This window comes from Tachypleus tridentatus, chromosome 13 (genome assembly GCF_004210375.1).
Source record: "Tachypleus tridentatus isolate NWPU-2018 chromosome 13, ASM421037v1, whole genome shotgun sequence".
NCBI classification, from domain to species: domain Eukaryota; kingdom Metazoa; phylum Arthropoda; class Merostomata; order Xiphosura; family Limulidae; genus Tachypleus; species Tachypleus tridentatus.
The window spans coordinates 49,455,727-49,478,561 of record NC_134837.1 but is presented as its reverse complement, the minus strand read 5'-3'; the positions used below and the strand labels follow the sequence as shown (position 1 = coordinate 49,478,561).

The following is a 22,835-nucleotide window of genomic DNA, read 5'->3' as shown; positions in this document are numbered from 1 at the left end:
CTAGGACAGAAGCTTAACGTTTACTCACCGTTTTATTGATGTATTACTAGAGAGCTAAAATTGTTTAAACATTATTCCCTTGAAAATGATAAGATCATAATTTTCATGTAACTACTAAAGTTTTAGTAGCTTGCGACAATTTGCCACCAATAGTCTGTGCTATGGACTGTTTGCACTCATTTAAAATCAATTTGTAGGCATCACGAATGACTGCAATCTCTATGGTTCGATGACAACCAGTGCGCGTGTTCCCACTAATAACATAGGGGAAATGTAAATTACAAATATGAACTGAAGGGAACGATTTATATCTATCTACGGTCTTTATAAATTAAAATCAATTATTCATTTGCATTTGATTTTAGTGGTGAATTCATCACAAAGAAAAAACATAATATATATATGTGTGTGTGTGAGTCCATGTGTATGTGTGTGCCAGCATTGGGAAGCGCATGCTCACTTTCTCGTTTCTAATCCTTCTTTCTTAAGGTCACTGTGATTGGCTTTAATGTCACATTTTATAGTTTGTAAGCCAATTGCTGGAACGATAACTTAACTCTGTAGAAAACAGGTTGAGATCACTGAAGGATCATGGGAAATAAAAGTGTTTTGTCATAGAAGGAGAAGGGGTGTGTTAACTAGTATTTTATCGAAAGGTGTTACAAAATTTACAAAAACTGGTGAAAATACTTAATGTAAGAATGAAAAGCTATATCATTTTTGCGTTATTTGTGATAGCATCGTTATCTAGAGACAGTGTTGGATACGTGGAGGTTGGTATTTTTTCAAACATATAAATGTTTTTTGACATGTGTATGTTATAATTAGCCCTATATTTATAAGTAAGTCTTCTGAAACTGGCTTGTACTCGGTTGTAGGATTGAACTTAGTAAATCTAAACTTAAGTCGCGGGTTGCTAAGGTGTACCAATCGAAATACTGTTTTTTTTTTTTATTGTTATACAGCTGTTCAGTCTAGGCCGTCGTTAAGGGTAACAGTATGGCTGATCTGTTCACATTTAATAATTAAACCTATTTTAAACTTAAAACTAGTACTAGTAGACTGTTGAGTATTGTAATTTTCTGCTTGTTAGTTCTATCACACTATTATGTTTTAATTGTTATATGTACATAACACTGTGTTATGTACATGTTATTCTTAATCAGTACAGAACTTATAAATAAGAATTAATCTTAACCATACCAGCTTAAAACCTCACTTTCTCACTGCTCTATCTCATGAAATAAAATTTTAATTATAAGAAGTTTAGTCTTATTCTTTCAGTTTGTCATCATTCAAGAGTAATGATGGCAGGTCGATTTGGCTAAATATTTATTTTTCAAAACTGAATAATGGATATCAGGATTTACCCAACCAATAAGTAAAGCATCTTTCATACTTTAGTCTGTACCTCATTACTCAAAATTCAGAGTTAGGATCTGCTTGCATTGGTTTGGCCATGTACATGGTATACAGCATGAAATTTTGATTTAGCCCACTATGTTATATACAATGTCTTTAAATTCAGTTGGCTTTTGAGCGTAAAAAAAAAAGTCATAGCTCATACTGACAGTGTTATATGTATTAATCTCATTAATTTTCAAATCATGTATTTTTTGTGTTTTTTATATCTTTGTATTAATTCATTTATATATATATATATATAATATTTATCATTCTGGTTTAATATCTTTTAACAGCAACTGAAATAGTTGTTTCTGGAAAGATGGTTTTTACTTATTAAGATGATTGAAAAGAAAACCTGTTTTTTTTTTTAAATCCCATAGATAAAGAAAGATATTTGCACTTGTAATTCTTTTTATAACCTTTACCAGAGGATAGGTGCAGATAGCATAGTTGCTTTGCACCATAAAACATCAAACCAACCAACCAACCTTTGACAGAGGATAATTTTGTAAACCAACCTTCTCTTTCATTTTGAATTCTGTGCTAAAAATATGAAATATCTTGGAAATGTAGGATTAAGTAATACCTTGGTAAAGCTGTAAAAATAATAACTATAAAGTACTGGTTACGAAAGTTAAGGAATTGAAACCAGGTTTAATAACTATATGCATTTGCTCATATTTTCTTTCTTTTCACTGTTAATGTTATTAAATTCATAGTATTAAAATATAATTTTAACCATGTTTTATAATTTTCATTCATACTATTCTAGTTATTTTAAGTGACAGCCAGTTGTTTTGAATTGATGGATTTGGAAAGAAAATGTTGTATTTTTACATATGACAGCAGTATTAAAAATGTTTTTTTCTTATCTTGTAAATAATAAGTAAATGGTCTTTCATTGTTTTTATGTAAAATATGGTATTTTGAGAAATTCCAGAGTTAATTAACATTGAGATATAGCTTCTGTAATTTTCTAAAATTGCTAAGGTCATCGACATTCTACCTGATTACTAGTTGGAATAAAATGATAAAGTATTATAATTATGAAATCAAACAGAGTACAAAGAAGCATACTCTATTCACTTTTTGTATTTGCTCTATGCACATAAGGATGTTTCTAAGATTTATAGATGTTTGAATTCTGTATCTTTACTGATGCACTAATTTTTATCTAAATAATTTTTTAGGCTGTTGCTGGAAACATAGATGCTTCACTAAATCATTTTCAACCTATGGTAGCCATACTTTGTGGTCATGGAAAAATTCACAGAAAGTATCTCAGTGAAAATCTTCAATGGGTTACCAGCAAAGGTGACCAGAAAGGATTTTGTACTAAGGACAAACTTGAAGTTCTGGAATATTGTCGCCAGGTAATAATGTAAAACAGTTCATTGTTACAATTGTTGAAGATAAAATTTTCTCCTTAAATTTTTATGAATACAAAACAGTTACTTATTATTTTAATTATTTTAAAATTTTTATAAAAAAGAAGTAATTGTTAACGTGCTTTTGTGTTAGAATTATGTAGCATGTTTTGACATGGCATTTGGTTATTTGACATTGTATGGCTAAAAGTATGACTAAAGCATTGTTTCAAATATAAATGCAGCTGTTTGATATATGTGAGCTATTTTACTGAGAAAAATACAGAGCGAAAGGTGAAGAAATTTGTTTATATTTGAATTTACTTTGCTTTGTTTGACTGACATCTTAATTTGTAAAGGAAGTTATATTTTAATGAACAAAAAAACTTTTTTTTTCTAATGCTTGGCATGTTATCTACATATCTTGTTGGTTTTTGTGAGAAATATGAAATGGAAAACATTGAAAGTTAAATACTTTTACAAAAGATGACCACTAGAGTTATTCTTATTTTTGAAATTGGGGTTTAACAACATCTTCATTTCTATATTTTGTTTCAATATATACATATGTATATATACATAAAAAGTAATTCACATCAAATTTTTACCTTATTGAATAATATTTGGGAGTTTCTCAGGGTTGTTGAAGTGGACATAAGGAAAGAAGACTAGTATGTGCATCTTTATTTATCTTAAGGCATGGTTCATTGCTTCTTATGCTATTTCTGTCCTTTTCAATGATCTTGACTTCCTGTAATGTTTTTTTGAGTATAAGAAGGTGAATTATGATCTTTTATAATCTCTTGTCAAATATTTGCTGGAAATCTGTGGCATCTCAGTGAGGTACATATTGGTTTACAATTTTTTGACTGAGCTTTATCAGCAGAGATAATGATGAAGACACTAAATGAAAAGAAAGACATGGAAGAACTTCCAAAATATATCCAACTGAATATCTGGGGGTCTGACGATATGTCAACTGAAGATTTCATTGCAAAGAACACCACAAACATCACAGTACACACAGTAATAGGCCTCTGCAATATAGAAATGCATTCTCTAAATTTGGCCTGAAATGGTTTAAGTTTAATGTTTATATATTGAAACAAAATTAAGGGACCATAGGCTTAGAATTTTTAACTTGAAATTTTACTTGTAAAGAAGGGCAACCTTAATGATCACTGATAATAGAACATTGGATTTATAACAAAATATATCCATAAAATGTTATTCTGTGAGTACTTCTTATGTTAAGAGTTAAATTGTTTTAACTCCTAATTACTGTAAAATGTCATCCTAGAAAAGTGTTACCACAATCAGTTCCTCATGATGAATTTGAGTTGTAATATACATTAAATGTAATTTTTTTGAGAATTGGTATATTTTATTAAGTGTTTCATTTGAATTGTAAGGTAAAGATGGAAATATACCAAAATATAAATAATAAGTTTAATCCTTCTTAAGACTATACCTAAGTGACCTCTCATAAATGTTCTGAAAAAAATTGAAAATGTTGATTGATCTGGTGAATTATTTAAGTTCTATTTTGCATCTATATTGATATGAGAAGTAAAATTAGTTGAATAAGACATTAAACAGCCAGCTTGGAGTGTAATCTGCAGAAATTGAATAATTTTTAATGTTTAAAATTTTGTATTGGCTAATAAAATTTGGCCTGGCATGGCCAGGTGGTTGAGGTATTTGACTCATAATTCAAGGGTTGCAGATTCGAATCCCCATCACACCAAACATACTTGCTATTTCAGCCATGAGGGCATTATAATGTGATGGTCAACACCACTATTCATTGGTAAAAGAGTAGCCCAAGAATTGGCAGTGGATGGTGATGACTAGCTGCCTTCCCTCTAGTCTTACACTGCTAAATTAGGGACAGCTAACACAGATAACCCTTGTGTAACTTTTCACAAAATTCAAAACAAACAAACAAAATAGGAAAATTAAAAAAATGTCATCACTGATATCATGATACATATAAACATGAAACAGTAGAATGTAGGGTAAGGAATTTCACATAATATTTAAAAATGAAGATGTTTTTTTTTTATTTGAAAAATAATTTTACCAAGATAAATATTGTCTGTGAGTATAATAGCAGCTACTAAATTAGCAGTTAGGACAGTACAACACAACTTGTGTTAATGGAATAGATGTACAATTAGGTTGTTGGAACTTTAAGGATTTTTCATTAAAATGTTGTGTATTGCTCTTTTTAGGTGAGCATAAGACAAGTTTTAATCCTTTCTGAAATGATGTAAACCTTTGTGGTGTTCAGTGCTCACCTTCAAACCAAGTTTCAAAATTTAATCAAAAATAATAATTCTAACTATTTGCAAAAGTTTTATCTGAAAATATTTTCAAACTGATATTTTGTTATCTATCTAACGTAATTGACAAAGGGGGAAAACTTGTATTTACATTTTTTAAGCATCTCTGTAAACTTTTTTTTTCCATTTTTCTTAAACCTATCCCAAAGTACAAGTTTCTATGTGCTAAAAGGTTATCACTTCTTGAGAGTATAATTAATCATTTTTAATATGGTTTCTCTTTTCTTTTGTTTATGCTTTTATTAATTCACTTTTTCTATTACGATCTTACAACATGTAATCTGAGTAATTACTAATGAAGTTTAGCTTTTAAAACAGATACAGGAAAGTTTTAACATCATTGAATATAGTAGATTATAAACTGTTTATTTCAATATAAAGTCATAAATAATGGTGTGAGAAGTATTTTATGGTTTTATTGTAAAGTGAAAACTTGTAGTTTTTCCTGAAAAATACAATGGAATCTACTGGTAACAAACCACAAACTGTGAATTGTTCCTTATAGATGTTTTCAATGTCATTTCTCATTCCTGAAAGTGTTTTTGAATGTTATATTGCTTTTTTTTTTGCTTTTTTGCTTTAGCAGAAGTAATTTTCTTCTATGACAAGACATCAGTAACTGGTCACAACTAGATGATAGCAAAGTGTTTATGTGACCTGAAATTTTTATGTATTGAATATTATTGTGTAATTTATCAGATTTAAGTAATGTAGCTTACTACTTATCAGATAAAAAAACAACATAAGGTTAAATGTATTTCATACAATAATATTTTTAGCAGCAAATTTCATTATGTAGCGAGGGTTCATATAGTCCAAGAAAATCATGGAATTTTAATATTTTCTAGTCTTGTGAACTCCTTGAAGTTTAGTTAAGTATTTAGAAAGCCATGAAAAACTAAAAGAATAGTTTGTTAAATGTTTATTAGTTAAATTTGTAAAGTGAATAAGCAAGCACAATGTTACTTAGAGGACATTAGTAGAGAAATTTTAAGTTTGAATTAGTTTGAATTACACTAGAACCTTAGATAAATTAACACTAATTTAACATGCTTTTTCATTTCTTTATGGTTGTAAGACACAGTTTTATTGGTATGGTTATTTATATAATGATTTTTGTTAGTATGTCTGTTATTGAAATAATGTGTGCATGTGTGTTATCGCAACAGACAAAAACAGAGTATTTTATAACGGATTAGCAGAGACTTGCAAAATATTTGTGCTCAGGTTAGGGCAAGAGGGCTTTCTTAAATACAGGATTTCTAGAATGATACAGACAATTTTTAATTACACACATTGTAATCTTGTCTTACTGTAATTCTGCTGTCAGTATGGTTTACAAGTATGCACAGTAAGAATTTTACCTAGAAAAACTGTTAAGTGTCTGCCTGTACCAGAGAGCTAGAAAGCTCAATAAACAAGTAGCTACAACTGTTCTGTGAATGAAGGGATAACATAAATAAGGGTGGATGTAAATATTCTTTATTAGCCATTTAGTACAGTAACATTAAAAGTTTGAAGTTGTCAAAAAGGTCTCATGTTAAGTTCTGGAATAACATTGAGTTTATTTGTAGATAATATTAAGTATGGTATAGTTTATTCCTAACTAACCTAATGTAAAAAAATGTACACAGTATTATGTTAATTCATTAGTTTAGGTTTTATAAGCTGAACCTAAATGCAAGTGGACTTGCACATTTTGCTATCTGTAACTATATTTCATTTTTATTACTCTACAGATCTTGTATTTAAAGAAATACTGTTACAGTAAAGATAATAATTTGACAGCAAACTTTTTGTAAATCTATGCTAATTTACATTAATAACTTGACGTTTAGAACATTTAACTCTTGTTTTAAATGATAAATCATTTATTTAGTTATGCTAAATGACAGTTGTACATTTTTGTATATGTATTAGTAGTTTATTTACAATTAGAATATTATCCTTTGAAATTAAGTTATGCAAGTGTTATAAATGGATGTTGTATATGTTGTATTGTGTACTATAAAACAGTTGTACAGTTTTATTTTAAAATTTTTTGTATAAGTTAGATTTTTTAAAGGGCTGGTATAAGACTTTTTAGTAACATTTGACAGTGGTTGACTAAAAAGTTGTAAAGGAAATGCAGATATTATGCAATTTTTAAGAGTGATTTGACAATTATATGCAACAAATTAATTTTATTTTTACATTGTACTGTATAATATAAATACTTTTTGTATGGTGCTTGTTTGTTTTATTTTAAAAACTTGATAATTAAATGAAAAGAAATACGATTTTTCAAGGAGTTATACAACAGTTGTATGGTTCAACTAAATTAACAAATTTTTATCCTATGTGTTTAGAACTTACTCAGATTTAATTTTATAAGAAACAAAATCCTGTATTAGGGTCATAATAATATTGAATTACAGCACCAAGATAGTATTAGTTACAAACAGTTTAGAGATTAAATTTATGTATTATAGTTATGGAAAAATGTTGTGATGTGTGTGAATTATATCAACAGGTCATGAAAATTTGAATGTTTTTATATCAAGAATTTAAACCTGGTTTGACAATTTCTCATTTATATTAAAAATGAAACAAAATTGTATCACTGTCATTTTTGCTGCATGTAAATCATTAACTTATAAATGTTTTGTGGACTGTCGCAGAAGTGGCAAATCACATAATTGATACAATTATGTTTGACTGAGAAGATTCATGTACGTGGTCAATTATGTATTTTACGACAAGATTGTTATGAAGGACATAAGGCTGCAAATCAAGTGGGAGGTTAAACAGAATCATGTACATGTCTACTGATGAAAGTTTTATTAAAGGTGACTCTGTAAAGGGATGTGTAATATCCTAATGATACTTGTTTGTTTTGTTTTTTGTTGCTAGTAATTATATATTTTTTTCTTTTTTTAATAGGCTTATCCAAACAGGGACATTCGAAACATAGTAGAGTCCAGTCAGTATTACAAAATTGACAGCTGGTGTAAAAATGGCCAGAAAAGATGTAAAGGGTCAAGCTGGGTTAAACCTTATCGATGTTTGGGTTAGTAAGTTTATATTAAAATTTTAATAGCAAAAATAAATAAAGAAATAAATAGTTATTGTTCATCTGTTTTCTGAATTTCTAGTGTAGTTGTTTGTAATCAAAGAGAAAGCAAGAGACAAATGTTTGTTGAGTGGTGTTCAGTGAAAAATATCCAATACTGGGATATTTTAGAAGCTTGCAAAGTTTTTTGATGTTGCAACAAAATTATCCTTAATATGTTAATTCTTCTGTTTGTATAAATACTCACTTCTTGTGTGCTTTACCTTACACTGACCAGTTCTGATAAAAATTGAAATTGATAGCCTATCATTATTTTTTCTGGACATGATGAAATATATTTGAGGTTATTATTAGAATAAGTGCAATGAAATTTCATGCACAAAATAACTTTTTTTTACCATTTTATTTTCCTTTTGTAACAAATTTGTTGCTGTCTTTCTGATACTCTTGGAATAAATAAAACTTTTACATGTATAATGAGATAAGTAATAAGCATGTGTAAAGGTAATTGACAGCAAGTTCAAATTGATTTTAAGCAAAAGAAATATGGTCTTTAAGAAATAAAACAATGTATATATATAATTTTAATTCTAACTTTACATAGTATGATTGGGAAATGTGAAGTCAGTTTAATCAATGCCAAGTTGTTTTTAAATTAACTTTCACTTTTTTATTTTATTTTATCATATACTTCATGTCAGATAGATCCTTGTACATTATAATAATACAGAATAATAAATAAATAAAAACTGATGGAAGAAGTGGCTGATTATGTTTATAAACAGAGGGTCCTTTCCAAAGTGATGCTTTGCTGGTGCCAGAACACTGTCTGTTTGATCACATCCATAACCAGAGCATTTGCCAATCGTTTGATGAATGGAACCAGACAGCAGCCCAGTCCTGTGAATCAAGTAGCATGAGACTGCAGAGCTTTGCAATGCTGCTACCTTGTGGTGTAGACATATTCTCTGGTGTAGAATTTGTGTGCTGTCCAGAAAATGGTGTGTATGATGGATATACATGTGTTAAAATATGTACATTTAGCTATACATTTTTTTAGTGTACATAAGTTTGGCTGTAACTTTGTATTATTTGATATAGTTATTACAAGATAACACGTATAATTTGTTAATATTAGCATGTTTGTAGTATTACTGAATCAGTGAGTGTTAATTATTTTTACATGAAATACCCATTTTCAGGCACTTTATTTTAATTTTTTTACTGGGTTCTAACATGTTTAAATTTTAAATCTTGTGAAACATGGTAATCATACTTGGACCTTTTAAACAGAAAATGTATTGTCTTCAAAAACATCTAAACTGAGTAACAGTGTTGAAGATGAAAGTTATAGTGACGAAGATGAGGAATATTATGATGATTATGAAGATGATGATGATGGCGACGACAACTTTGAAGATGAAGCATTAACAACCACAACTACCACCACAACTGAAAGTCCTATCGATCATTATTATAGAAATTTTGATACTGAAAATGAACACCAGGCTTTCAAAAAAGCTCAGACAGATCTTCAGGAATCTCACAGATACAAAGTGACAGAGGTATTGTAATATAACAGTGTAAATTACATGAACATCCATTGTAGTGGTATTTTGTTGCTATTTACTGTCATCATATTGCTTCTTATGGCTTGAAGGACATGTATCTGTTGGATATACGTTTTTTTCTATCAGGCAAGGTTAAACTGAAATGTGCCAATCTTTATTTAACAAATAACTTCACCTTGAAAATCTTGTATTCTGTGTCCACCACAATGTGACAAAGTTCTTTTTAATAATTCCATCTGCTAGTATTAATTAATTTTTTTTTACTTGTTATTTTCTCAGTGATCTGTTTAATCATTATAGGATGTGTGTTTTGTATACTAATTAAATATCTTAAACAAGAATTATATCAAATTACTTATTAAAATTTGGGTTCCAAAAATAATTACAATAAAATGTTTCCCCTATTGTAGCAAAAGTTATATCACACATGGAGTTAATGCATTATTTAAGTATATTAACAATTCTTATACTTTGTTTTTTCCTGAAGGTGTATAAGTAATTTATAAATACAATGCTCAAGTCAATACACACTGTACATTTCATTTTCCAGTATATTCTGGTGGAAAATGCTTAGATATAAAAACATTCTTGGCTTCTTATGAGGCAAACATACAACTTTTTTAGTTTATTCTGCTTTTCAAAGAAAAGCCTTCAAATAACTGATTTATATATATATATATATATATGAGCTGTCATATGTAACTTTAGTGAAATTGTAAAAGACTTCTTCAGAAGGCTATGAATGTTTTAGACATAATGAATAAACAAGAAAGATTGGTCACACTTGCTTTCTCCAGCTGTAACTAAAATTGTGTGTATGTGTGTGTTAATAACTAGTTTGTGAATTTTTTACTGTCTAGAGAAATTTATTAAACTACTGCTTATTTTCCAGTGGTGTGTTCTAGGAGTTACTCTTCCACCCCACCTTAATCTCTTAGTACTGCTTACTTACATGTTTTGTAAACTTTCCATTTTGGTCATGAAGTTATTTGTGGCATGATTAGTATCTGTACAAATTATTGCAATGTTTAAAGGTTCCACATATTTCTAAAATCGTGACATTTTCTTTTGTGTGACTGTGACAATCTTGTGTATATCATTCATATTTTTTTTTCTTAATCTTTCATCTGTGTTTGTAGGATAAACTACCAGAAGAACTTAAGTTTACAAATAAAAAAATGCTATTGCTAATCAGTTGTTGGAAAATTGTTGTGTACTGGTCACTGAAACAAGTTACATTTTTATTTTGAATTTCTGATATTTGTGTTGTTAAAGTTACAGGGGGGGTGAATAGTTACAAATAAGTGAAACCTATTTTTTGTGAGCACTTGCTTTGTTTGTGGCTATGTTAAGTTTATTAAAAGTATTTTTAATAGACTTTATCTTTTTTTATTCATTGTAGTATACATGTTTACAAAAATAACAATATCTAAAACTGAAAGGCACAACTTTTATATGCTGTTATATCTGTCACTGATTAGAGGTCCTTAAAACTGATATGAACAAGTTAAAATGTCCACTGTTATTAAAACATTGTGATATATAGCAACAAAGAAAAGTTTTACACCTTATTATTAATATTAACTTCTTTTTTAAATATATTTTATATTGTTTGTTTTTTATACTTGAGATCATGAAAAAATGGAGTGAGTTGGAAAAACATTACCAAGAAATGAAGCTGAAAGATCCACGAGGAGCTGAAGACTTCAAGAAGAAGATGACAGAAGTATGATTTCTGATCAGATTATTAAGTCTTTGTTATTGAATGTGAATAAGAGAAAGTAAAGTGACTGACTGGGAATCTGTAACCCATATTAGAATAACTTGGACCTCACAGTGAACTTGTATAAACCTGTTAAGTTCATATTTTAAAAGTGACCCCATTTTATGTGAAGATAACTAATAAACTAATTATGGTTGAAAATGTATTTGAGCCACACTTATCTATATTTCTATGCTTTCAAAAATAAATAGTTAAACAAGAGATTGTGAAAAATGATATTAGGTTTTCACAACAATGGTAAACAGAACCTGTAACAAAAGCTTGATAAATTATATGCTGTAATGTTTGTCTTCAAAAACTTTCTGACATTTCTCAGATTATGATTTTGTTTGTAAAGCGTTTTCAGAAGACAGTGGATGCACTAGAAGAGGAGGGAGAAGGACAGAAAAGACAGCTGAACGCCATGCACCACCAAAGAGTCCTGACTGTCATCACCTTGCAAAAAAAATCTTCAATGGAATGTTTCATAAAGGCTTTAGATGAGACAACTCCAGTGGTTTGTTGATTTTTTTGTTTGTAAAATTTATAAAAAAATAATTTAACTTTGGTTTTCATTTTAAGTGTAATATTAAACATGTTGTAGTGAGATTTATCCACTAGTTTGCATCCACAGTATTTTTAGCCCCATCAAAATAATGTATGAACATTCCTAGTAGGTTAGGTAACTCTTGTGAAATTTCTTTTCAAAAATGAAACTAAAACAATTTCATCCATAAAATTTGACAAGAAAGTTCTTAAAGGTAAGTAGGTTTAGACAAATGAAATATTTAATTTTAATTTGTTTCTACTATTTATAACAAAAAATTCATTCTTTTATCCTATCTGCCTGGGAACCTTTATTTACAGAACCTTGTAACCACCATTTAATCATGATGGTATATATAATGTAATTCTGAAAGTACTTATTATATATGTAAAGATGGCTAGTATGACTAGAGAAAGCACTAGTAGAGGAGTGAACAACGTTTCGACCTTCTTTGGTCATCATTTGGTTCACAAAGAAAGAAAGGGTTACTGACCAGTAGCTGGCCACATGTTTGAAGGTGGTTGTGTAATTGACTGTAGGAATGTAGAGGGCATGTTTAGATGTTGGATATATTTATTAATAAAGGTATAAAGGTGTTTCTTTGTATTGGTTTATTTTGGGCTTGAGTTGTTGTATAAATAAGGTTCTTTAATCTTGCATTTGTTTATGTTTGTTTCTTTATTTAGTGTTTGGGTGTTTTCTATGGTTATGTGTTTATTTGATTTGCAGTGTTCTAAAACGTGTGAAGGTGACTTTTGTGTTCTTTGAATCTGGTTTCCATCTTTCTACTTGTTTCTCCAATACAGAAGTTGTGGCAATTATCACATTGCATCTCCATGAAATATGGAAAGCTTTCAGTAGACTTTAAAAAGTCTTTCATAAACAAAAAAATCAGGATTTTTAATTAAGTATTTTTACTGAAATATTTGTATAATTATATGGTGTTAGTGTTGAATGTTTTGAGTACAGAGTGACTTTCATATTAAGATTGATATTATTTTTCTTAATCTGAAAAATTTTTGGATTTCTTTTGCATAATCCCTAAAAGCTCCTAAATAGTTATCAAATGTTTTCTTTCCAGAAAAACTATAACTTATCTGTTATTTTCTCTACCTAAATCTATTTGTGATTGGTCAATTTGACTGACCTCATAGCTACCCCACAAACAAAATTTAAATAAATATAAATTACTTTATTTTTTTTCTAGAATGACTTCAGATTATAAGATGACATTTGATTTGGTTATCCTAAATAGCTTAAATGTCATAACAGTATGCATTTTTTTATATGTAGGTTTTGTTTTATTGCCTTTTGAACAGAGTCTAAATTAATATTTCTGCCAGAAAATTGTAGATTACATGGCTAAAATGCAGCTCACATTACCTTATTAAATTATATAATGCACAGGTTACTCACAAGGGAATCATATTTAAAATCTTTGTTATTCTTTATTTTACCTAAACAAATGTTATCTGACCCAAAATGTCTTTAATTTTTACATTTTAGTTACTTTTATTACAATAAAGAATATACACGAAAAACACTTGACAACACTTAACCCTACTATTTTTTATATTAATGGTACTACTGCAATAAATAATTTATTTAATTAAATAATACTCCAAATAATACAAGATAATAGCATGCAAAAAGTAGAATATGTCCTGTAACTATCACACTTATTCTGGCTTCATAACTATGCCAAAAGAGCCATTAGAAATTAAACTAAGCTCATCAGTGTTTTTTCCTGTAGGAATTGAGTCTGAACTAAAAGGAAGGCTGTCAATCATCTCTGCAGCAAACAAATTTGGGTTTTTATTGGTTATAAATAATGAAATATAAATGACAGAGAGAACTACTTGCAATTTGTCAAAGAGAGGATATAGCAGGAGGGATCTCATTTTCTTGTTTATGGCTCTGAAGCCAAATGAGATTGAAAGTTATAAAAATATATTTTGTATGAGCAAAAACTGTAATATAATGAGTAATTTACATTGAATTCCAAATTTCTCAGAAGGGTGGTAAATAACTGAAAGAAGAGGGAAGACAGAAAACAAATGTCACAGTTCTTGTACTAGGGAAGATAAGAGTTGTTTAAAAATAAATTCCTTATAAGATCAAAAGAAAAAGTTAAATAATATTAACATTTGATTTATTAACTGTAGTTTTATGCCAAATTCATTTGTATATATTGATAATAAATAGTTTAATTAAATTTTGAATACAACTGTGAAAGTTGTGGCATGAGCACTTTGACATACCTGATGTAATGTAGTTATTTGCACTCACTGAATAGTTCACCTGTAAAGTGATTTTCATTTTGAGTATAAAACATTATTGTTCTTCACATTTCATTTGCATAATCTCTTGATGAAAATCAAGTTTTTTTTAGGTAAATGTTTATATTTCTATTTTCTCTGCTATATCATAACTATTATCATTAACAGACAGTGCAGTGAAGTGTTTGCAAGTCATGTGACAGTGAAGCTTAAGTTTTTTTTGGAAAAAAAAGGAATTAAAATGTAGTTAACATAACTTTAAATTATAACATACATTATGTTGTTAATTATAACTTACATTCTGTTGTTAATTACCTTGATATAGATTGAGAGCAAAGTTGTTTAATTACATTTTGAATGGAAAACAGTTACTCTTACAGAAAGGAGTTTGAAGTGTGACATCCCCAAACAGTTAAATAACATATTTCCTCTATCTGATAAGTAACTGTACTGTAACTGAACTTTGCACTGCTTTGTGAAAACTAAACAGGACCTAAAAGTAATACAGATGTGAGTGGCTTGTGATGTATGGCAATAGATGAAAATGGCAGAAAATTTTAAATACCTGTTATACTTAAATCTCTAGTATATGAAAAAATAAGATTTCAATATTGCACTTAATTTAAAGGAATGATTATTATTTTTAACATTAATTATTTTCTTTTATGTTTTTTTGCCATGTGTATCTGAATTTGTAGGTGAGAAGGATTGAAAAGTGTCTGCTAAAGCTGTTGAGAGCTCTGGCTAAGGACAGAAACCATATGTTACACTACTACCACCACCTTCTCAATAGTAACTTTAACCAGGCTGTAGTTGAAAGAGAAGCTGTCCTGGACCACCTTGAAAACCTGAACCATATGGTTAATCAGAGCATCCTAATGTTGGAACGTCACCCTTCTGTTGCTGATAAGCTCCATAAAAGAATGAGTATGATCTATCTACTTTTGTCATAAAGTTGACTAACTTGTAATTGGGATGTTTATAAACATTTACAGTGAACAGCATGAAAATTAACTCTCGTCAAACAGTTACGTCAGATGTAAATTTGCAAGTGATTATAATGTTATTATAGGAGGAATCTAATATCTTAATTTTTGAATCAAAAATTCATTCTTACATCATAAAATTGTGCTTTGATTTTTTATCTTGTTGAAAACTCCCAGATTTCAGTTTTAAAATTTCTCTGTCCAAATCTGTGAAAATCAAGTGCAACATAATTAAAACTACTAGCTATTATTGTGAAAGTGTTTTAAATGCACAGTTACTAAAATAAACATAACTTGCTATAATTCCATTAATAGTAATTCAAAAAACATTAAAGTTTTCTGATGGAAAAGTTTTATAATTCATGGAGGTGTTGCTTATTGATTTCATATACATTTTTGGATGTTTATTACATGTGCTACCATTAGGTCTTATCAAAATACAGTTTTGTTTTGTATATACTTCAGTTTATTCCAAAATATTTTTGTTAAATTTGTCAGTGGCTGCTTGGATAGACTTGAAAGGGGTGTCAGTTGATGCTGCCTTTTCAAAAGACACTGACAAATCTATTCTCCAACAGTATGAGGCTGAAGCAAAGAAGAAACAAGAAGGTGGGTAGTTTTGTTAGACTATTTCAGACTTTTTCTTTAATTTGCAGTCCATAATAAATTGTTGAAACTGTGACTGTAAATTGAATAAATAAAAGTAACAAAATTAAGTTTGAGAGAAAGTATCCACTATAGAGATTTGAACTGTGCAACAGCAAATAATTTATGTGCCTTTGTTGTAAGTTGTACAGTCTGACAGAGAGTGCTTAGTTCAAAACATTGTCCTTTTTTAAATAAGCATCTATAAAAAAAAAACTTTATTGTTCACCATATTATTTAATTTTGTACTCCTTGCTTTGATCATTCTTGCAACAAATTTTAAATTAATTAGCAGTTATTTTCATAGATATTGTGTATTTTAGAAGTTATAGATATATGGTTGTAGCATTTAGTTACATAAATGTAGTACTTTAGCTCTTAGTGAGTATAAAGGAACACATTATGTAGTGATTGTGGGCTGGTAGCATGACTTGGATTTTATGAATTAGATAACTGAGTTTTGTTCCTTGTTAACCCTATTGCCATGGGCATCCTTTACTGTGCGTGACACAAGGTCTTACTGATATTCAAAATTTTATTAATTTCCTTTTTGTTTTATGTTATACCAACTAGTATAACATAAAATGTTAGCTAATAACCCATATTTTAATAGTATTACATATTTTAAGTTTGTAATTTTATAACAGTATTTTAAAAAAATCCTGAATTTCTCCTAATCCTATGCATTTTCTCTAGACATGTTCTCTTCTCTATTCTATCCATCACCCATACAATAAGTATGAAGTTAAATCTAAATTAATCACTTGTAAGTCATCTGTGTTCAGACAAGCCACGATTTTTGTTGCTTTCAATTCTGTCAACCCCCTCTTGCTGCATATGCCTGTAACATCCTCTGTTACTAGTTTTCTCTTACATTTACTTCTATATTATCTATAATCGACAGAAAGCCAAAGTTTTCATCTATCAACTTATGTATTGTTTAATGTTGTTTTCTGAACAGAGAGATGTCAGTTACACTGTTGGTTAAAGGTTTGTTCCCACTGAAAAGTTAGTTACTATCTCAAATGAATTTGTAATAGCTGTTATCACATAGAAAATCAGAAAATTTTGGGGATTAGGGGAAATTATGTACAATTTTGCATGTTATTAGTCTATGTTTTTTGGTAAATTAATTAATTAAATAATTATTTAGTGCATTACTATTATTAGAGGAAAAAAAAAGTAGAGTTAAGTGTAATAAAAAAATAAACAGCAAGGGAAAAAGAAAATTTGGGTAAGTACTTTATTTCTTGTTTATTTTTTATTTCTTATTATAAAATTAACTGAATTGTAAAAACAGGGATATTTTTATATGGTTAAGATAGATTAGGTAAAATAATAATATGATAAAAATGTTTCACGAGACATGCTTACGAACAGCTCGAGCAGGTTGTGGGTGATTTACAACCTATAATGGAGCAGATACAGTTAGTCATGGTACAAAGTGCAATCAAAGGCCAATAAAATGTAGTTATAAATAGATGTATATTGTTATGAACCTAGTTACTTAGGATAAACAAATGTAATTTCATGTTACATTTAAAGTTGTTCTATAAAGAAGAAAGGATGAGTTAGATTTATTTCAGGTTTGTTTTTGTGGTTCTGAGGCCTGTTAATTTAACCAACTCCATGTAGAGATATGTTAAAGAAAATAACATGTAAAATGTAAAGCGTCTCTGAAAACAAACTTTTTAAATATATTTAGGGATTACACAAAGGAAACCTAATATTTTTTAGAAGAAAAATAGTTTTAAATAAAACATAAAAATTGCTTTGCAGATGGACTATAAAAAACAAATACTTGATATATCCTAGGGACAAATTTTGTTTAGTTTATTAAAAACACATTTTCTGTTTCTGAAAGACTTGTAATGTTAACTAAAAAGACTGTCAAATTTTTTGATCTCCGTTCGTTGGTTTCATCTCTGTCAGAAAAATAATTTTATTCTTTGCCTATTTTTTTATGTAATATAAAGACTCACACACACACACACACACACACACACACAGTTTGTCTCTGAAGAAGAAAGGTCCACCTTTCAAAAGTGTTCAGTAGTATTATTTAAATAAGGAGTTAATGTGTTGAAACCTGAGAATTTCAATGAGAATTTTGTTTAATTTTTTAGTTTTTAATGTTTTTAACAAGTTGTTTATTATTTTAAAATTGCATACTAAATTCATTAACTATTTACATAAGAGAAAAAAAAAGCTGCTACTCAGTTTATAGCTTATTACTTCTATAACAGTTAAATTTAGTGTTAGCTGACAATATTGAATAAAAAAAAATTATTGCAGCAGTTCTGTCTTACAGTAATTTTAAGGAATGTTTAACCCAGTAAATTAGACTAAATAAATTGTCATCTTGGTTAAAGCACTACTACAGCAAGTTGTTATTCTAGACATTCTAAAATGTGACAGTTTTTCTTCATTTGTGTTGTTCAAACATTTGTTTATAATTGTAATGATAATCATAACGAGAGAATATATAATTGAGTATTATACAACTGCTGATTGTTTATAATGTAAGAGGTGAAAACCAGATACATCAGATGCTCTTGAATTCCTTAAGGTCAAGGGTGCAGAATAGTGTAAGATAAGACATATTCTTGCCAGATATAAATCTACCCACATCACTCATTTAAAAAAAAAAAAAAATTAAAATACTTACTGCTTTTTTTACTTTAGGCCTTAAGTTTTATTCATTATTAACAGGGGGTTACATAAATGTTTAATAACCCACAAAAGAGATTTTAACGTGATTCAGTAGACTGTATTAAAATTTACATAGCTTAAGATTTAAGGATGTAGTTATTTTAGAATAATGTTAAGCCTAATTAGTTCACAAGTGTTGCTCCAAACAGACAGTGTACTTTAACTGTCTTATGGAGTGCTTTTGATAACATTGCTGTTTTCATATTAAAAAAAAAATTTTACAGTTAATAAGTATTTAATTTTTTATTGATTTGTCGACAATACCAAAGTTTTCAATTAGGACAGATGTATTTAAAACAATACTGTAAAAAAAAAATTGTTCAGAATGGAAACAGAAGCAGTTGGAAGAGAAACGAAAAGTACTTGAAGAACATCAGAGAGAGAAGAGTCGTCAAAAGAACACTAGTGGAAAATTAGAGAAAGAATTTATCTCTGAATCAAGAGAAGATGAAAGTTTATTTTCTGAAACTACGTCCTCTGCATTTGTGGAAACTGCCAAAATGGAAAAGGTCCCAAAACCTGAAGAACACCACAACTTACAAGAACCACATGTAGCCCATGCTCAGAACCAACCTCTTCATCATAATGAAGTTGTAAGTCTCTAAACCATTTCAATTTTGTAGTAACAACCATATTTAATACTTAAGAATGTGTACATCAAATTCCTTCTTGGATATAAAACATACTTGTCTAAACAGACTTGAAATTTGAGGTGAATTACAGTAAACCTGAATCAAATGAATAATTGTCAGACTCGTCACAAAATATTATTGTTGTCATTCTGAAAGTATCTCATTCATTAGCTTTTGTTTTCTATGCCTACTGTTAATATATGATAGGTAATTTGTAAATGAATTTAAGTACATTATTGTGATGTATTACAACATTAAAGTATGTTTTAGGAAAAATGAACAAAATCAAGTTGAGTGTAAACTTGTGATTTTTGAGTATGTGTTCTTGTCACTTTAAATGTGATTGATCTGTAAAATAAGTAAAATCATATTTATTATAACAAAAATAATATTGTACAGTTAAGTGAAGCAACCCAAAAAGCACTAAAATTGAAAATAGAGAAATTTTCTGAAAAAGATCCATGATATTTTTGCTTGAATTTTTTTAAAGTTTCATGTAGTATTCCAAGATAGCTTGCATTGGAAGATGGCTACAGTTTAAGTACTGATGCCATTTTATTTTGTTTCACAGACATTCTCTGTTCGAAAAGAAGGAATTCGTGATTTTAGATGGAATGGAAGTGTTTACATCACTTTGGCATTTGCGGAATTGCCCTCCTAACTGCTTTAATTGTTGGAATTGTTCTCTTGCGTCGCCATGCCCATCAGTCACCACAAGGCCAAGGATTTGTGGAAGTAAACCAAGCTGTTACCCCTGAGGAGCGACATGTTTCAAACATGCAAGTTAATGGGTATGAAAACCCTACTTACAAGTATTTTGAGTCACAGAATTAAACTTGATGTGTTTTTTGTATTGGACTTGTGTTTTATCCTACTTTATCACTAAACAGTGCATTGCATTAAATATGCCAGTATGTGATCAGTTCAGAGAACAGGTGTGTGCTTCAGTAGTATAATGTGGTAGTGTTTGAAGCAAGAATAAATGAACCATCACATGCTTCACACCACTAGAAACACCTGTTCACTTAGCAATTATGTCACAAACCTTTTTCTTGTCTGTTTCTAAACTACTGTAGATTTACTTAAAGATATCAAAAAGAGTGTCTCTTACACTAACTCTTCAAAATGTGTCTGTATAATCTTAGGTGTGAATTTTATATTTTTCTTGTGTGGTATTCCAGTTTAAATCTTTTATGTAGCTACTTAAAAAAACTTCTGCTTATTTATGTAGTTGTCCAGTTGGTACGTAAAACTGTGGTAGTTATTCTGTAATCAAGGATTTAAATATTACCTTGTGAGACATCAATGTTCAACATAATGGAAGTTGAGGCAAATTCAAATCACAGTACATCATAGTTTAAGGCAATAAATTATTCCTAAATAGTATTATTTTTTAGACATGGAACGAGTGTAACTTTTGTTTTTAAATTGAAAGATGTACATTTCTTTTAGTTTCTTCACTACTTTTTTTGTACAGAAGTCTTTCAAAAACAAGGCATGAGAAGAGCTTCTTGAAGAAAGTTTGGTAAAATTTAATTTTGAGGCTGTATAGCTTAATATTGTAGTTATAATAATCTTTTTACAGGAAAAGATGCTGTTCTCCTCGTGTGGTTGTTGCTAATGTGAATAAGCATGCTATCTAAACTTCTAAGAACAGAAGCCCCCACTTAGCAAATATTTCACCAATGTTTTCATGTGCCATTAAGCCATGGAAACATTGACTTGCTGAAGTCAAATTACCAAACTCCTAAGTCTTTATTTTGTTGCAGTGTAACTGTTTTATGTTGTGTACACATCAAAGAAATCCTCATGATGTGAAATTTAGTAATGCATTTCAACTCAGAAGGAAAGTTCATTGACAAAAATACAATTTGCTAAGAATATATTTTGTTATTGTTGTTATCGTTATAATACATTGAATTTTTTTGTTCTAACTTATCAGTATTTGTTACTACTTAAGTGTTTCCATATCGTAAATTTATCAATTGTCTTGAGTTTCATTTTGATGAGAAAAAAAAGTTCAGTAATGCTGTACATGAGCTTTTTGTAATGTGCCATCAGTTAAGCATCATTAGATAAATTACTTGTTAATATAAATTATATTCTTATATGTATGTGTAACTGGCACAGGAGACTAGAGTATACTGTTTTTAATAGTTAAGTGCAGTGTGACACATGAAATTTATAATTAGCTAACATAAGTTTAATTTTCTACAAAAACATCTGTATCAGTTTACACTAAGTAGCTCATAAGGCTTACATTTATAAAGAAATTTCCATATTTTATTAAAAAAGATTTTGCTTATTTTTCAGTATCCTCCATCATTTTTGTGTAGTATTAAACAGAATGTAATGAAAGTGTATGATTCTATTCAGTTTAGCACTCATATATAGTACCACATGAATCTTGTCCAGTATACCGAAGCAAGTAGTTTTTAAGTTATAATCTACTGTATTTAGAAAACTTACAACTTTAAATGACCACTTTTAAAGTAGAATAAATATAAAAAGAATATGGTGTAAAAGATGCATAGTTTAAATGTAAGAGTGAGATATAAAACAACTACAGTAGAAATAAAATGTGAAATATTAAAATTTTGAAAAATTAAAAATGGCATTTATTCATGAATTAAGTTGTGTAAAACTAATTTTATTATATCTGGAATTCTTTGAAAGTTCTATGTCAAATTTTAAAATAATATTGAATAAAACACTGCTTTTATGTAAGCTGCAATAGTAAACATATTTTATTGAAACAGTTGCTTTCATATTAGTAAAACACCACAAGTACTTGTAGTGTAAAGGAAAATAAGGTGCCAACTTTTTTTATGCATTTTTATTATTTGTAACTTATTATTGTTTGGATCAGATTTTAGGATTAAAATATTTTATTTGTAGTATTATGATTTAAGTAATTTATAGTTTAGAACAGATCATTGTATGGTCGTGAATTTTTGTACTGTGTAGCAATTTTATTCGTACATGTTGCATATGGCAAAGGAACTATTTTCAAACAACAAAATAAGCAAAGATTGAAAGATTGAATATGCTTTCAAAAATACTATTTCCATTTTAATTAATGTTGGGCAGAAGTTCTCAGTATATAAATTTGGCTTCTGTGGTTCCATATCATTCCTGTTTCTTATATATTAGGTATTCTTACAAAGTAATGCATATGCTGTAATATTTTTTTCTTTTCAGTTTAGTATGATGGTGTACTGTGCTACCAGTTTGTCCCAAATAAAGTTGTAACCTTGGAATGTGAATTCTTCACTATAAAATAATAGTAGTGTTGTATCTATCTCATTTTATAGTTCATTAGTCATGCAGGTGAATTATTTATAAATAAAACTGAGTACACAATGTTCAAATAAACTTTTGTAAAGTGTAAATCTTGGCATACCAACAATACTTTCATTTAAACTGCTCTATAACTAGCAATGTGTGAGTTTAAGCAATTGTACCAAGATTTGTATTGAACGAAAGGCATCTTGGAAAATGACTTGCAGGAGCTAAGACTTAATGATATT

The 22,835-nt window shown here is 28.9% G+C and overlaps 1 protein-coding gene across 1 annotated transcript; it reads left to right on the top strand.

Annotated features, from left to right (window-relative positions):
• Positions 1–585: 585 nt before the first annotated feature.
• LOC143240259 (amyloid-beta-like protein) lies at positions 586–22,586 on the top strand. The gene is given in 12 exon segments (XM_076482418.1): positions 586–773; positions 2,598–2,780; positions 8,042–8,168; positions 8,957–9,172; positions 9,465–9,736; positions 11,373–11,468; positions 11,863–12,021; positions 15,029–15,257; positions 15,815–15,925; positions 18,998–19,266; positions 19,877–19,946; positions 19,949–22,586. Coding segments are annotated over 12 exon segments (1,995 nt in total). The 5' UTR covers positions 586–701; the 3' UTR covers positions 20,140–22,586.
• Positions 22,587–22,835: the final 249 nt, after the last annotated feature.